General features: G+C 38.2%; 1 protein-coding gene across 2 annotated transcripts in view; it reads right to left on the bottom strand.

The window, feature by feature from the left end:
• Dcn (decorin) overlaps positions 1-17,020 on the bottom strand; it is a 37,286-nt gene extending 20,266 nt beyond the window's left edge. The window contains exons 1-3 of one of the 2 annotated variants that reach the window (XM_038314682.2): positions 16,673-17,020; positions 12,784-13,035; positions 2,001-2,113 (exon numbers count right to left, since the gene is read on the bottom strand). In XM_038314682.2, coding sequence (XP_038170610.1) covers positions 2,001-2,113; positions 12,784-13,003 — 333 coding nt within the window. In that variant the 5' untranslated portion in view covers positions 13,004-13,035; positions 16,673-17,020. Of the gene's footprint in view, positions 1-2,000; positions 2,114-12,783; positions 13,036-13,817; positions 13,990-16,672 lie in introns of those variants that run through there. The other variant, XM_038314683.2, reaches the window with a different exon arrangement.
• Positions 17,021-17,474: the final 454 nt, after the last annotated feature.

Raw genomic sequence — 17,474 nt, 5'->3', positions numbered from 1 at the left:
AACCCTTTAAAGCGACTTTGTCACATTTTTCTCAAAACTGCTGCTAGTTGAATATATGATGGAATCTGATTTTTCTCTTAGCACTCACCACTTATATGTGTATGCTGGGGCACAATGACAGACTTTTTTTTTCATATATACTACTATTTTCTGTATTTGATAGAGGATGTTTTGAAAGAACGTTGCATCCTAGAATTCTTTCTTTAATTCTTTCAATTTACACGTTAGTTAGCAACATCAATATAGAATCTATAATTTGAGAAAACTATTTGAATTCTTTTACAAATCTAGTATAGTGTTTCATTAATATTTATGGCTATAGTCATCTTGGGTGTCAAGTAATTCACTACTAAATCTTTTTTTGACTATATTAACCCTAAAATGTTTCAGACCATGTATTCTACTTTGCATATCATTGTTAATTTTGTATCTATAATTTCTATTCTAATATGTAACAGCTAGATGGTGTATTTTATCATATATATTGCTTGTCTTTTTGTACATTTACTCAGTTCTACAATGAGCATAATAAACAAAAACATATGAATTAAATGCTATAGGCCTCAGAATTATATTACTATGACATTCATTATCAAATTAAAATGTCTATGATCCTATATCATAAGAAGTTCTACTTTCTGGAAATTCTCTTTAAATTAGATTTTAATGTGGAGTGAAAATGTGCTTCCCTGAAGTCTCTCCCCAGTAGAACAATTGTTGTCTCATTATTGACAAAAGTCATTGTAGTTCCTCTTCCTCATTTAGGCGTCTCAAATAAATTGTCACCTTCACTCAGCGTAGACACAGTCATCTCTATCTATTGTGTTGTGGAAACAAAAGTCATATTCTTCCTCCCAATGCCCATCCGTCTCTTGCTTTTTAAGGCCACCTTGATTTGCTTTGTCAAGGATCATACCCAGTATGCCGAAAGTTGCTCTGCAGCGGAGTCGTTGATATTTTCATAGGGCAATATGCTTTAGACATTGATGCCGGGGTTACCTATATTAAGTATGCACTGACATTTTGAGAGGAATCATATGTATCCCACAGGTATCAAACTGAAAACCTGATCACAAGTTTCACTGTGACTCCAGTGACCTCTGTAGATGACCTTACAAAGGTTGGCTTCAAGAAGCTTGACACTAAGCTGATCATGACACACTCCCCACTACAATGACCATCATTCTTCGCTGTTTTCGGTAATACACTGTGTACTTGGAAGGTGACCTTGGCCTCAACCTAGTGCTCTTACAACCCTCTAAGAAGATTCAGCAATATAGAAAACGGAGAGAAGCCAGCGGTGAGATTTTCTTGTGTTGTACCCCAAGGGTCTTGCACCTTCTATGTTCTTCAGATTTGAATGTTTCACAGTCCCTTGCTCTTTGCCAGCTGGTGTAGGAACAAGGCCAAGATTAAGTGTTCTCCTGAAACCCATTGGAAAGTGTCTTTCCTTTTCTGGTATACTTGTGAACATCACATTAGATATTAAAGCACACATACGCACCTAAACACACATACACACACAATAACATGAACATTCTACATTGGGTATTAGAGTAGAGATAAGTGAAAGCACACACACACACACAAACAACATGACAACCTATAAGTTAGAATATAATAAGTACATATACGTGTAGAATTACATTTACTAAGCAACAGGTTGATTCCTTATTCTATTAATACCAAGAGAATTTCAAAGGTTATTCACACCTCTTTAGAGAACGGATGACAGCAAATAAAAGAAACAAAAGCATAAAATAACAATTAAATACTGATGACAGGGATTATACATAGAAACTTCGGTGTTTTTTCTCTTTTAAAGGCTACATAATAGGTTGCTCTGCTTACTCACCATCGCCAGAAAGAAAGCTTGAAAAACACATGCATGGTTACTATTGTATTACCACATCTAAGTTTTGGTCTTATTGTGGGCTTGCTTTGAAAAGATAATTCAAGTCTGATCTTATGAACCAAGGAAAAAGTAAAACTGTTCTTACATGCAGGTTCTTCAGGCTCTTAAAGTCCCCATCTTTGATCTCAGTTATCTTGTTGTTTTGCAAGTCTAGCAAGGTTGTGTCAGGCGGAAGGTCCTTGGGCACTTTATCCAAACCTAGCATGAAAGAAACAGGGATACATAGTCTATGAGAAGGAACTCTCAATACAGAATCACAAAGGATCTTTTAAAAACAATTTTCAGGCAATATTCACCTTGTAGGCTACCCTTACATTTGCAATCCTCCTGCCTCAGGCTACCAAGTGCTGGAATTACAACTGCCTCTGACTTTAAAAAAAAATTGTTTACTAGGAAATGAAAGTTTCAATGATAGGTCTATCTGCAACGTGTTTTTCTCCAAATCTTACATCAATTATAGTTGAAAATATTTTCAAACCAAATCAAGGTTTTTTTTCCCTTAGTCGTAAACTGAAATTGCTTTCAGTATAAATGTTTTTCTGCATAGAGAAAGATTGCATTTCTTTTAGGATGCTGCACATATCACCCACTATATGTTGTGTCTTAATGACTGTTTCATAAATATCTGATAGGAGAGCAATGTAAAGCTGTCCCGTCCATACAAACACCTTATCAAGAGAGTGCTGCAGCCATGTTTCTGGCTCCTTTGTATACATCTGACACTGACAAAGACTTGCATTTAAACTTACAGTCATTTGAACTTGTCACCAAGCTCTTTGTTTTACAATGAAAATGAATCTAATCTTTAGGGAGAGCAATTAATTTCCTTTTAATTAGAATGCCAGGACAATATGAGTTTTAATAGTCACTTTATAACCAACTGATCTATGGTATAGTAGTATAAATTTGTGTAAATATTGTGGTATATGTGAAATTAATTTTATGAATCTTCCATTTTGGAATGCAGATTTTCAGTATATTAATGTACACACTTAACAGCCAAGTGGTCCTTGGTCTTAAAAAATACATTTCATAAGTCATTTAACAATTTTGTTAGATATTTTTATTTTCATTTTGGGGAAGTGTAGGAAGTAAAATAAAAACTAGATATTTGAGTCCAGAGAGGTGGTTTGGTGTTTAAGAGTGTGTACAGCTTCTAAAGAAGGTCTGTCTTCGCTTTCCCACACCTATGTCAAGAGATCATAGCAGTCTGTAAATCCAGCAGAATCAAATGGCCTATCTTGAGTCCGTGGAACTTATACACACACAGTGCAAATTCACATAAACAGGTTGGCACCTATGCACATACCCTCTGCCTACACACACACACACACACACACACACACACACAGAGAGAGAGAGAGAGAGGGGGGGGGGAGATCTTATTTTCATAAAGTAAATCAACCTGAAAATTCTATCCTCACATAGAGTGTCAATCTCTTTATTTCAATACATCACAACAAAACACTAATTCTGTAATATTTTTGACAGAAATAAATTTCCCATCATTATACAACCTGAAGTATTACAATCTCTGACTCTTTTGACAATTCTCTGCTTCTTGACTAGATATGCAGTTGGAACAAACACGCTCTACCCACTTGGAAATGTAACTCATAAAAATATAATTTGCCGCAGTTTTCAATTAAAACTAAAATCACAAGAAAATATAATAACTACTATGTTGGGAAGAGAGATTTCCAGTTCTGTGTATCTAATGAGCATGTACTCAGAAACCACATGGCAATCCAATTTCAAATCTCTTCATTTCTTTCATGAAAATTACATAGATTTAAAAGCACTTATTTCTGAGGTCTTTTTTTGTTGTTATGGTTGTTGGTCTTGTTCACAGACCAACACTCCAATGACAACAGGGGAATTAGTGTTCATATCCATGACCAGTATCAGATGCTGTTGGTACTCACCTGGCATCATATGCTCTATAAACACAGAGCTCATTACAGGCACGGTACCCATAATGTAAGACGGACATGTTTTCAATCCTGAGGCGTAAACTACACAGCAGCTACCTTGTAGGAGGATGTGTGAGGGTATCCCCACAATCATAATCACTACCACTTTCAAAAATGTCAATCTGCCAATTTTGCTAATTGCATGCAACTAGAGGAGGCAGACTTTTGCCAAATCTTGTATAATTAGTGTGATCCAACCACGAGAAGACGTGACTTCCTTTCATTTGGAATATAGTGCCGGGTCTCATGATTACTCATTTTCTCTTTTCTGGCAGGGATTTTATTTCCATACATGCTTCCTTTTGTATAACTGGGAGCTAAAATTCGAGAGGCTGTCCTAACACTTGGACAATGTCAGGATAACATGAAATCTCAGAGGTGTAAGGGAAGAAGAGTATATTTGAACGGCTGACTGTTTTATTCATATTGTCACCCTTGAACTTTGTAACAGAAACTGATTGATTCAAGTTATAAACTTTAGAGATGAAGACATAGCATAAAAATGCACTTTCAGACTTGTGATATTTGCAGATTAGATCTTGGAAGTCCACCTCAGTGATAAAAATCCCAACGCTTCTGTATCTGCTCTGCATTACTAAGGGACACATACGCATTTGACAAACTCCTGTATTGATGTTTATTATTATTACTATGAATTAGATTGCATTAGAGATTATTTTCAGTTTAAACTATGTTATACTGTTCCCTTCACGGCAGTAGCGTGATAACATATTAAACTGTTTTGCGAATGTTCTTGATAGAAGCTGAAACCATAAAGCAGTGTGGTAAGTCTCCTCCACCTAGTGACTTTCAGGAAGGGTTTAATGGCACGAACAAAATTCTAGTGTGGAGTAGAGGGTGTGGCTAATAGCCAACACTCCAGGCTCCCAACATGATATTTGTGTGTCAAATTTATCCGTGCCCTCAAGGAAAATAAGTTCGCATATCCGATTCCCTCCAAATTCTATACATTTCGTGTCTTAAGAAAGTAGCATACAGTTAATCACCATGTTAAAAAAAATGCTAGAAGTGTAATAGGTTAGTTACCCAAAATATGAGTTCTTAAAATGCCCCAAAGGGAAATAATCTTAATTATCAGCTAGTCTATTGTTTTGTGTATACTTTATGATAAAGTTTTTAGCAGACAGCATTAAAATAAGAAAAATAAATTAGTTAATCTGACTAGTTTTTTTTGTTTTGTTTTTTTGTTTTTTTTTTTTTTTTGTTTTTCGAGACAGGGTTTCCCTGTCGTTTCTAGAGCCTGTCCTGGAACTAGCTCTTGTAGACCAGGCTGGTCTCGAACTCACAGAGATCCGCCTGCCTCTGCCTCCCGAGTGCTGGGATTAAAGGCGTGCGCCACCGCCGCCCAGCCAATCTGACTAGTCTTGATGTTAGTTCACACACAACTCTGAGAGCATCCTATGCTTTTATTTCATTTCTTTGTTTTAAATAGCTCTCCTTTTAAAATTGAATTGACAGCTGCTGAAAGGCTGTGTTATCTTTGTAAATTTTGTTTTAACTGAATTAAGTGATAGACTATTTTAAAATTCAAAATGTAAAAGTATTTATTTGGCTTAGCGTGGGGGTAGATATGTTTAATCCCGGAATTTGGAGACAAAAATGGAAAAATTTCTAAGAGTTCGAGGACAGCCTGGTTTATATATCAAGGTTCAGGTCAGTCAGTGCTAAATAGTGATTCCTGTCTAAAAGAAAAAAAAAAATGTCTCAGAAGCAAAAAGGGAGGAGGATAGCATAACCTAACTGAATTCTCTTTTAATTTTTTCCTAATAAACAAGACAAGAGAAGTAAAATTCCCAAGATAGTTTGCAGCTAAACGAGACCAATAACCAGCATGGTTTGAATCCTCACTCCACAAGTATCTGGTATGGTATTCATATATGTGACCACTACTTCTCTTTGAGCACTTACGGTCATCCCTAGAAATTCATTTTGGTTCACACCATAGATCTTCGTTGGGAAACTCCACCCAGCCATGGCTCTAATTCTGGTGCCCTTCAAGAGTTTATTCATCGTCCTTTATATATTCTCATCCACATCCCGCCATGGAGCAGCGATGCCTTGAACCCAAGCTCCTTCAAACCACAGACTAATGCACGCACTCTTATCATGTTAGAACCTTTGCACGTTCACCTGCAAATTCAGAGTAGACAGAGAAGTGTTGTTGCTATCGTTGGCTATTTGCTTTGTTTCCCATTATGAAGGGATGCTGGCTATACGCAGGTTTCCTTCTGACACATCAATTAAAACATCAAGCTTCCTTGTGATCCTACACTGAAGAGTTCATCAGTGGAGCCTTGAATGCTTTTCTCCTGTGTTGCATTGTGAAAACTCTCTAGATCCTATTTTTCTTAAGGTTTTCTTTGTCCTCCGATGTATTAGGACAAAACTGGCTTTAGAAATTTTCATTTTGGTCCTAATTTTCAGTTATTCATTTTTTTTCTTCCTGTCAATTCTGTCATTTCTGTTGTTCCCAACTATGAATTGCTCTCTTTTCTTTGGCTGTGGTGTATTCTTAAAGCATCTTCAGTCACATGTGCACCTGAGGAAGATTGTTCTTTCTGTTTTATCTGGCCCTGGGTCAGGGTTAATAGCGTCTTTGTGTCAGGTGGGTGTGGTGCACACTTTGAATCCCAGCACTCATGAGGCAGAAGCAGGTAGATCTCTATGAGTCCGAGGCCAGCCTGGTCTACACAGGGAGTTCCAGGACAGCTAGGACTATTACACAGAGTAAACCCTGTTTTGTGAAACAAAAAACAATAATAAAAATAAAAAATAGCTTCCTTGCATAGTGTGTTATTTCTCTTGGAGGAGGATAGACTATAAGCTGTTAGATGGAGAAGAGATACACATTTGTGGAGAGATAGTGACTAAAATCAACGCACAAAATTAATCTTGAGCCCGGCGGTAGTGGCGTGCGCCTTTAATCCCCAGCACTCGGGAGGCAGAGGCAGGCGGATCTCTGTAAGTTCGAGACTAGCCTGGTCTACAAGAGCTAGCTCCAGGACAGGCTCTAGAGCTGCAGAGAAATCCTGTCTCGAAAAAAACAAAAAAAAATTAATCTTGAATTTGATTAATAGATCTAAACCTTCATTTGAAATGAGTCAAGATAATATAACAAATTTGCAACCAATAAAAAAAAACCACAAACCTTTTTTTGGGGGGGGAATGGCTTAGAAGGAAGATAAAGGAAAATTTATGGAACTTCATTTTAAAGAAGACTTAAGAGTTATTTGTAAAAATGGTAAGTAGTCCCAGTTCACAGTTTAGTGGAAGAGCATGTACTTTAGCACATGAAAGACCTTGAATTTGTCACAGGTAATACAAACCTCTTCTCAGAAATGTTCAATGTGTGAACTAGATTTGGATTATTTTAAACATTAATTGGGTGTATAATAAACATTTCAGCATTTATATAATCATTGGAAATATGCACAGTGAGAGATTGTTAATTTTAGTTGTTAGCTAGTTATGACTATTTTATTTAATTTTCATTATTGACTTCATTATATATGGCAAAATACATTTATTTGATATATATTTTTTGAAATATCTAGAATGCACCTCAAAGTTACTTGAAAGAGGAGAACATGGTAGTGTAATTCCTTGAGACTAGTTAAAGCTCTCCAGGAAGTTAAAAGACAAAACTTTCATCTTTAAAAAAAAAGTTAAGGTTTATTGATTTTATTTATAATTATGTGGATGTTTTGTCTGCATGTATGTTTTTGTACTACATGAGTTTTTCTGCTGAAGTGAACATTGGATCTCTCCTGGAACTAGAGCTACAGAGGGTTGTGAACTACCAAGTGAGAACTGGGAATTAAACATTACCTGTCAAGAACAAGTCATCTTAGCCTCTGAGATGTTATCTTATTCTATGCAATTGGTTATTTAAAGACATTTACATAATTTCATTCTTGTGATTTCAATTTCAATAATTGTTTTTCATCTTGGTCATATTATGGCCAAAAAGTAAGTTGCACAAGCTGTCTGTGTCCTGAAATGTGTACATGGATGCCACCATTTACAGGACTTTGGTGAGAAATCAATTGTTTAGCACAGCCTAGAGCCAGTCTCAATTCTCATCATCTATGATTAGCGATGGGGAACCTCCTTCAGTCAATGGCCTTTGAGAGGCCAGACCAGCTTGAGGCGTGGCTTTGAGGTACCAAAAGGCCGTGGTCTGCCTGCTTGCCCCTCCTTCCTGTGCTCTGCATCTTGATGTTGGACCCCAGTTCCTTTTCCGTGAGTTTTTCCTCTTAATAAAGAAAACCTTAAAACACTCAATTTGGAGTTAGCTTGGGATTATTTGATTCAAGTTCTCCCCATTAAATGCATTCAGCATCATATTAGTGTCGATAAGAAAGAGTTTAGACTAATTGTTTTGCTGTTGATTAGAGTCTGTCTCTCCATTTTTATCTTCTGTACACTACAATGATGAATAAATATTATCAGAGAGATTACCATCTATTTTGCAAGTAGGTCAAACCCAGATTTTTCATGCAAACATCTCAGCCCTGTGTTGGTTTTGGTTCTTCTTGTCAGTAAAGACTAGTATTGTGTTGATTGTTGTTCCATGAAGTCCAGGTCTTCAGAGTTTATCTACATAGGTCCATGTGCATATAGGAAACCTTCAGTTCAGTTAGCTCATACTTCTTAGCAAATGATTATAGACCAAATATGCTCCTAATCAACTTCATTCTATTCAATGGAGACAAAGGAAGCCCCAGGGTTTGTAAGTCAATAAAATATCAGCTATATAAAAACCACTTTTGACTTCAGAATGATTTGTATTAAAATTAATCCAACCATGAATTTGAGATGAATGAACCTCCATGTAACACACTTGAGTTTCTCTGTTCTCATTTGAAACAGAAAGATGGAAATACCTTAGAGCTAAGGTTCAATTTGATGGCTAACTACTGTCAGTTCAAACCAAAGCTAATCCTCAATGAATATAAAAGCAGGTGATAGGTCACGGGAGCATATCTTTATCATTATTTGGATATCTCCCTATTTGCCTAGGATGACCTTTGATCTGCTTCCCTAGGCCTCTGTCTCTCTCTGTAGCCCAAACCCAAATAGGCATTGAAATTACAAACCCTTCTTCATGGGTATCCTGAGTAGCTGGGAGTAGGCTTTTACCACTGTTGGGACCAATTGAGTCCTGGCCTTCAGCTGCTTTTCCCTGTCTAGAGCCTTCTAATTGAAGTTACTGGAAGCTGTGCCTAACCTAGAGGATCAGAGGATGGGATTTTCACCTGTTGGCCATTGACTGCAGGGTATTTAAGCCTCCATGGTGCTATTAAAGAAGAGCTTTTGTACCAGCGATTGGAGGTCCGTATGTTGGTCTGTCTCTGCGTGTATTTCCTCAACCTCCAGCCCCTTGACCCAAGCTCATGAACTGTATTCTAGCACATAGAATGCAGATGGGGGGAGGGGTGCGTGGCATACCACCACACCTGGCTTTGTACAGTTTCATGAGCCATGCACATATGAGATAGTCAGCTTTTGCTTATCAATGAGATTGTATCCTGAATATAAAAGTTATCTTTGTAAGAATGTTTACATGTAAGCCAGGCGGTGGTGACGCACGCCTTTAATCCCAGCACTCGGGAGGCAGAGGCAGGCGGATCTCTGTGAGTTCAAGACCAGCCTTGTCTATAAGAGCTAGCTCCAGGACAGGCTCTAAAGCTGCAGAGAAACCCTGTCTCGAAAAAAACCAAAAAAAGAATGTTTCCTTGTATTTTCAGTTATTTTCTAGCAAAATAAAAATGTATATCCATTCACTAAATAAGAAAACAGACTTTTTGGATTTTTGGAGCTCCTTTTATGTTCTAGAAAAACCGTTTTCCAATTGTATAGCTAGCAAATATGTTTTCCCACTGTGTAGACTGCCTCTTCCCTCTACTGATTTGTTTTCTAAACCAAAGCTTTAAAATTTGTTACAATCCTATTTCTCCTATGCATTAAGTGATGGATAGTTAGGAAAACTGTGTTGCATGTATAAAAGGGGCAGCTGCTCATTCAAAATTGTGAAATTCTGTCTTTTGCAACATGAATGAAATTGGAGAGTTGCCTTCAGTGAACAAACAAGGAACAGAATTACAGATATTGAATGATCTCACTCCTGTATGGAACATAAGAAAACTGGTCTTACAGGAAGTTGAGGGCAGAAGGTGATGACCAAGGGCTGGGCAGAATGGGAGAGTGAGGACAGTCTGAAGATCTATGGTTACTAAGTTCAGTTAGGGAAGAATGTTGAAGGATGTTATACTCAGTCAACTCTAGCTATCTACATTGTACTACATATTTCAGAAAGGAAAAGGAAAGATTTGAAAGGGTTTTTCATGAGATAGGAATAAATGTTTGAGAAGATGGGCATGTTTAACAGACCTACAATTCACTCAGTGTATGTGTGTACCAAAGTATTACACAGTACCCATAATGTATCCACATTTTACAAAATTATATATTTGTTTTAAGAGTAAATATAAAAGAAACAAGTTTTACTTAATGTTTATTGTTTTAAGATAATGACTGGACTTCTTAATTAGTTAAGACTACATTTGCTGCTTGGTTTTTCAATAAAATGATCTTCATCTGATAGGTAGAAGAGAAACTTTGGGACTCACACTGGATTCTGGTTCAACTCAAAAACTAAATTGCAACAGAATCTGCAAAGGAATTTGACCACTATCTATGGCCAATTAGTGTTTACTTTCTCAGTCCTCTGTGCCCTACATAAGCTTGTAATGAAATGACGGTACCGTGAGGAGAGATAACTAGGGCCCAACATTCTGTGCATCGTCCAGAAGTGTTTACATTTCCTCATAGACATGTGAGAAGGCTTTAGTTTCTCAATTTTAATTTCTCGCCTGTGAAAGGAATCAATGTTGTTTAACATCAACACAAGGAACTCTTAGCGGTAAACACAAAGTCAAGCATTTAATCTGAAAACATCTGCTTATACTGAAATCACATATAGGTAATATTGATCAAAGATTGGACATTGTACCTCCTCTATCTTGTTAAAAACCTCTGACAAGGATAATCCTATGGAAAACTTAGCCATGGGAACTGATAATAATTCACGGGTCCACACCTAAAATGCCATTGATCCATCATAGGGTGCAATGTACCGGATTAATGAATGGATCAATGCGCCATCTGTAGCCTTTGGAAAGCATTCAAATGCAATCTCATTGGAGTGTTAAAGTGAGGTACAGTTTGTGTCAGCACTGAAGATGACTGAGATAAAATGTTTCTCAATTATTAACATTGAGCCATTTCAATGTTTTTCTGAGCTCCTTTCTATAGTATATTCCTTTGGTTAATATTAGTGGCCACTTCTTTTCAAAATATGGCTAGGAAATTGGCCTGAATAAATCTGGGGCTTCTCAGAGACACACCTTCTTAGGTTGTGATATCCCTTTTATAAGGAAAGATGCACACCAAAATGCTAGTCCTGGGATCATCTTTTCCAGAGCATTGGACTGAGCTCCCAAGTCCAGTTGAAGAGTGGAAGGAATGAGAATATGAGCAAGGAGGTCAAGACCATGATGGGTACACCCAATGAAAGAAACAGTTTGCCTGAGCTAATAGAAATTCATCAACTCCAGCCAGACAGGTAAGGAACAAGCATAGGACCAAACTAGTTACTCTGACTGTGGCTGACAGTTGCATGGCTGCGGCAGACTAAGGGGACACTGGCATTGGCACCAGGAATATTACTGCATGTGCTGATATTTTGGGATCCTGTTCTCTTTGGATGGATACCTTGCTCAGCCTAGATATAGTAGGGAGGGCCTTGGACCTTCCACAAAGCAATGTGCCTTACCCTCTCTGAGGATTAGATGGGGGTGGGGTGGGAGGGTGTGTGGAACGAATGGGAGGAGAGGAGGAAGTGGGAACTTGGATTGGTATTTTTTAAAAAAAAAATCTAATAAATTAAAAAAAAGAAAAATATACAACTGAAGAGGAAGAAAGGAAAAACAGCTGACATGGGAATCAAGCTCACTGACCTTTGACCCAACCACTGAGCCTTCAAACTCTCTGAATATTTATCTTTTAAGCCTGTGGCTCTTGGAATTCCAGCCTTTTTTTTTTTTTTTTTTTTGCTTTTAGGGGGATAAGCCAGCTGTCTTTAGTGTATTAGGTTAGAGTTTCATGCTCCCAGATTATTTTGGATATTTACTTTATACCTATAGCCGTAGTTATTTCTTTGGAAATTTTCTAAAGATCATAAGCATCTAGGCTGCAAACTGTCAAAGAAGAAGAAAACCAAGACCGGAGGATAAAGGGAGAACTTATGTATCTGGAAGAGAAATTTCTGCTGCACAACCCAACTCATTTTGTCTCTGACAACTGCATATTTTGCAAGTTAGTAATGTTTAATTCTGTGGTATGGACCTCGTAAAGAGAAAAGGGCCTTTCCAGGCTCTCCTAGTATCTACCACCTTAAGAAAACAAATCAAGAACTAAAAACAAAACAAACAAACAAAGCACCAACAGAAAAAGAATCCCTGGAAACAGACACAAGAAGAGGCATTGGTAGACGTTTTACTTTGTAAAAGGAGGTCTATTAAAGTCAGAATGACTTTACTTTTAAGAGATTCATTGCAAACTGCAGAACTGATGGAACCGATTTAAGAAGAGCTTTTGTGTATGTGTGGGAAGGGTGTTGGTTGCGGTGTAAAGCAAAAGCATAAGGAGTCCTAGTCCCAGTTCTCTTTATCCTTGACAGCTTTCTTTACTCCTCGTTAGGTGGCGCTGTCTCTCACTTCTGGAATCACAGATCTAAATCCTGAAACTGCCATTCACCTAGACTTTCTACTTCCATGAAAAAGATGCACAAGATTGACTGGACTTACTTACCCAAGTCAGAACACTGGACCACTCGAAGATGGCATTGGCAGCGGAAGGGACACACAGGTCCCAGGGGCTCCAGGTGTGGTAGATCAGGAGGAAGACCAGAGTCTTCAGGGCCTACCCCAGAAGCCTCATCTTCTAGCATGAAGTCGAATAAGCCTCTCTGTTCAAATGGTCCAGCCCAAGAGACTTGGGCCAGAAGGAGTAAGAGGAGAGTTGTCTTCATGATGATCTCACGTATTTTCACAACCTGGGGACCTGAAAAGCAAAGTGAAGGGATTAGGAGGAGCAAGATTGTCAATTCATTCATGCATTATTTTTTGTTTACAAAATATCCCATAGCAGAGTGAGTACAGAGAAAAATAAGAAAAAAATATACTAACCAAAAAAAATAACACTATGATGAAGTCAGGCATTCAAAAAGTATTTGAAAGGCGGTAAAGGCGACTACAGAACACATCAACCATTTGCTTACCAGTAGCAATCCAAATGGTACTAAATCACTTGCTTCATTTAGTGGCCTGGATTTAAATGATGAGTTGCCACATCACTGGCCAGTTGTTTCTGAATAAGAAATCATGTCGGTATTTTCCATGCTCACTCAGCAGTGCCGTACCACGATCAAACCTCTGCCTATACCCTGAGACATCTCCAAGTCCTACCAGAGACGCCTCATCAAGCCATGTTCGACTCCAGATGCTCCTGCATTTTCCTTGGTCTAGGGTTTCTCACCCCCGCCTTAAGTTGTTGTGAGAGGCTCCTACACATTTCTGCCCTGAACATTTCTGTTTTCCCAGGCCGTCGTCCACATTGCTGCCCAAGTCATTGTCTAACACTTGAGCTTCACCTTGGTTCGTTTTGTTTGTTTTCATCTCATGACTTAGCAGTGATAACCATGTTTCCTGAGTTATCCTTGAAGCCGTTCATTATTTGGTACCAATTAATACTTAAAGCTACCTTTCTCTTCATGTCTTTCTCTCTCTCAAGGATATACTCAATCCTGACGCACAGACCCCCCTCTTACCATTTTGCTTACCTACCTTCCGAGGAACGTTAATGGCTATGTGAGATTCTGGCTTTCCCTCCTGTAATTCCTGACTCATCCAAGGAGGTTGCTCTCTGCGTCTTCTGGGATCCCAAGTATGCTGTTCTGACTTCTTTTAATGAACTTATCACATATTATAATGTGTTTTGTGTGTTCACTCTGTCCCCCACATTAGCAGATGTTCTTCCTTGGGGCGTGACTTATTATTCCTTGTTCTGTATGCCTTGCACAATATTTTGAACACGAATGACTCAGCTAACCATCAGTTTATTAACAGTACAGTGTATTCTGCTGGTTCCAAGAAACCAAACAGGTCTGAAGCATTAAAACAATGTGTATATGTACACCAAATGTCAAGTTATTTAGATATGAATGAGATAACTCCAAATGGACAGTCTAAATAACAAAATACATTTGCTTAAACGGAGATCAAGCAACCTATTTTGAGATGGGATGGCCAAAGATCTCTCTGCACCTCTTAGAAGTCATCACCAAGCCTATTGTCAGTGTTTCTTTTAGACTCATGATGGCAACTTAGAATTATACATTTACTCTTCTATAGCTGTGCCTATGTAAATGCAAATACAGCTGCTTGTGTCCCAGTTGCCCATCATAGCTACCAAAAAAAGAGAGAGAGCAGCATCTTTCACCAGATACAGTATCTATAACCTAGACACTTTTATCTGACCCACTAGCAGAGAAGCAAATGCTTTGTAATAAAAAAAAAATCTCCTTTTATTCTTAGTTTACTGGAATATGTCTAAATTCTGGAGCATCACTCCAGGAATACTGGAGCATGTATAAAACAGCACACCCCATCCAGGATGGTGATTATCAATGAAAAAGGCCATAAAGATTGTAATTCACTTAACTGCCCCCAAGTTCAATAAAAAGTGTCCTCAGGCAGGCCATTCCCACTGAGTTACTGGGTCTCTCTTAAAGGGAGGTTATTGTTTTGGCAAGAAGTTTACTTGGATGGCCATAAAGGAGATGCCTCTTAACCGTTTCACATTGAAATACAGTGTTTATGGTTTACCACAGGTTTGCTGGCCTCGCATATTTAATGTCTTATAATTTTCAGGGGAAAGCATGAGTCAAAGTAATCTCAGCTTTAATAAAGGGTAAGGAGAGTTAGTGCAGATGTCTCTTGGTAATCCGTTCTCCAGAGCAGAGATGCCTGGAGCTTCCCTAACAACCCAAAAAAGGAAATGTTGAGCCCCTGGCTCAGAGGAACCCTCATCATTTATATTTGTTTACCCTTGTTAAAATAGTGAGAATTCTCTGCACAACCTTCCTTTAGATTAAAGCTGGATACAGTCAGACTGCATACCATTTATTCTTCTCTCTCTCTCTCTCTCTCTCTCTCTCTCTCTCTCTCTCTCTCTCTCCCCCTCTTTCTGTGTGTGTGTGAGAGAGAGTATGCATACCTAAAATTTTTATTCTAATTTTCACAATTTTATATATTTTACATAACCTTTTATATAATTTTATAAAATATTTTATAATATTCAAAGTTCCAGCATGTTAGAGCAATTAATAAATATTTGCTAAGGGTCTTCACCATTGTTTCAGTGATTTTTTTCTCAGGTGATGAGTAGCAAATAGAACATCAAAAAGAGGTTGTCCATACACAAAGAAAGGAGGTTATAACAGATGAGACACACTTTTTATATCTCATGGGAACTGTTATTCTCAAATATTTATAAAGTTGCTCTTCCACTAATAACAGTTGCTGTAGTTTAGATATGCCTCATCAAAAGTATTATTTCTGGCCCTTATTTAATTAGGCATATCATCCAGAGTAACATCTGGATAAACATGTTTATACTTTTCATGGTTGCTTCAAAGTCAAAACTTAACACTTAAGAGGCAAGACAATGCGCTAATACAGAACAATTTTTAAATGCCCCAGTATTTGGGAGATTTCCTTCGGTAATTATTTAATAGAAATAATATCTTTTAATAGAATTAAAAGATAAGCAATCAGAGTAGCACTTGTCTATAAGAAGAGTCACTATAAAATGCAAGTTTTGTTTTTCTTTTTTTTTCTGGCAAAATAAACATCAACAGGAAGAAAAAGTCATTGACGCTGAGATCACTGGGGGCACACTTAACCCATCTGGTTACACTGCTTAACCTTAAAATGAGAATCAACCCCACCCTCACCTCACAGTCACTGCACCGCCTAAGAAAGTTCCATTTGCACTGAATACATCGACAGGAACATTTATTTATATCCAAGAAAGTATGCCGCTGTACCATCTCAGATCTTTAACGTAGCAGTGTTAAAGTTAACATTATTTTGAAGTTATTTTCAGCATAGCTTTTCACCTCTTTGGTAATAATTCCCATTCATTTTTGGTGTTGCAGAAATAGACTTTATATCTCTATAGCTAGGCACTTGCTGCTGAGGCATTTTAAGATTTGTGAAGTATGCAAGAATCCAGGAGGGGAATCAGTCTTAAATAGCTCATCTAGGCACAAGCAGTGGGCTAGCTTAGAATGCTTTTCTATTAGCAGCTCATAACGAGCAGAATATTTCATCAGTACAAATGCAAAAACCTCAGCATAGGCAGTCATGGTGTTAAGTTACAGGTTTTTAATAAGCATCTTTGTAAAAATAGAAGAGAAAGCACTAAAACAATGCATTCAAACGATTATTTTCCCGAGTACTTAATTTCTGTTTTCAAGCAACTCCTGCTTCTAAGGTTGCATAAAAATAGTCAAAAGTTTAGCACGATTTCTTCCTCGCTTCTCTCTCTCTCTCACCGGGCATTTCTTTCTGCCCTCCACTTGACGGAAGTTTTATTAGTCTGTAGCAAAATTCAGGACAATTATTGAAAGCCATACCTTTTAATCCGGGTATTTGCCACGGGAGCCCTCAGAGCTGAGATGGAATTACACTAGATATTCAGCCCGAGCAAAAGAGTTCGCAGGTGTGGAAAGGAGGAGGGGGGCGTGCTGCGCTGTGACTGTCACTAGGGCTGAAAACCTCCAGCTTCTACTCCATGGCAGAGAGAAAAACGAAGGGTTTCACTCAATGAGCACAGCCAGCTGACACCCACATTAGATCATATGGTAATGATACGTCTCTTGTCTTGTAGCCAGAAACTTTATCGGCCTCCCTTTTCCCCCCACTCACGTTTGCTTTATTCCTTTTGCATCCGCCTAACATTCCAAACCGCTTTTGTAGTCTCGAGGAGCAACTTGATTTGAAATTTGTCTTATTTTTCTTCCTCGCCCCCCCCAACCCCCGCCAGAAAAGATTGCAACTGAAGGGTTTGTCTCCCCACCCCCAACCCCATTCCGTTCTCCACCCTTTCCAGCCTTGTTTGTAAGCTGTATTTATTTTCCTTCGGAGATCACGATTTTTCGTGCTTTGGAGATGTGTGGGTCTGGAAAGTGAGTGAAATGGCCCTTGTCGCTGTTGTAAATGTGGTCTTCCTAGCAGCCTCCCACGGGAATGCCTCGTGGGCTCTGAAGTCCCAGCGCGCGGCATTTCTTAGTGCTTTCTGAATGTATTTCTAGGGTGTTCTGGAAGGAATCCAGAATTTAATCTGGAAAGTGTGTCATTTATTATTTTCATTACCCACGACTTAAAAATCTTTCTTACTGTCTGCCCATGGCTGTTGCTAAATAAAACACTAGAAGC

The sequence above is a fragment of the Arvicola amphibius genome, chromosome 17 (assembly GCF_903992535.2).
Source record: "Arvicola amphibius chromosome 17, mArvAmp1.2, whole genome shotgun sequence".
NCBI lineage: Eukaryota > Metazoa > Chordata > Mammalia > Rodentia > Cricetidae > Arvicola > Arvicola amphibius.
This window is presented reverse-complemented; position numbering and strand designations above follow the sequence as displayed.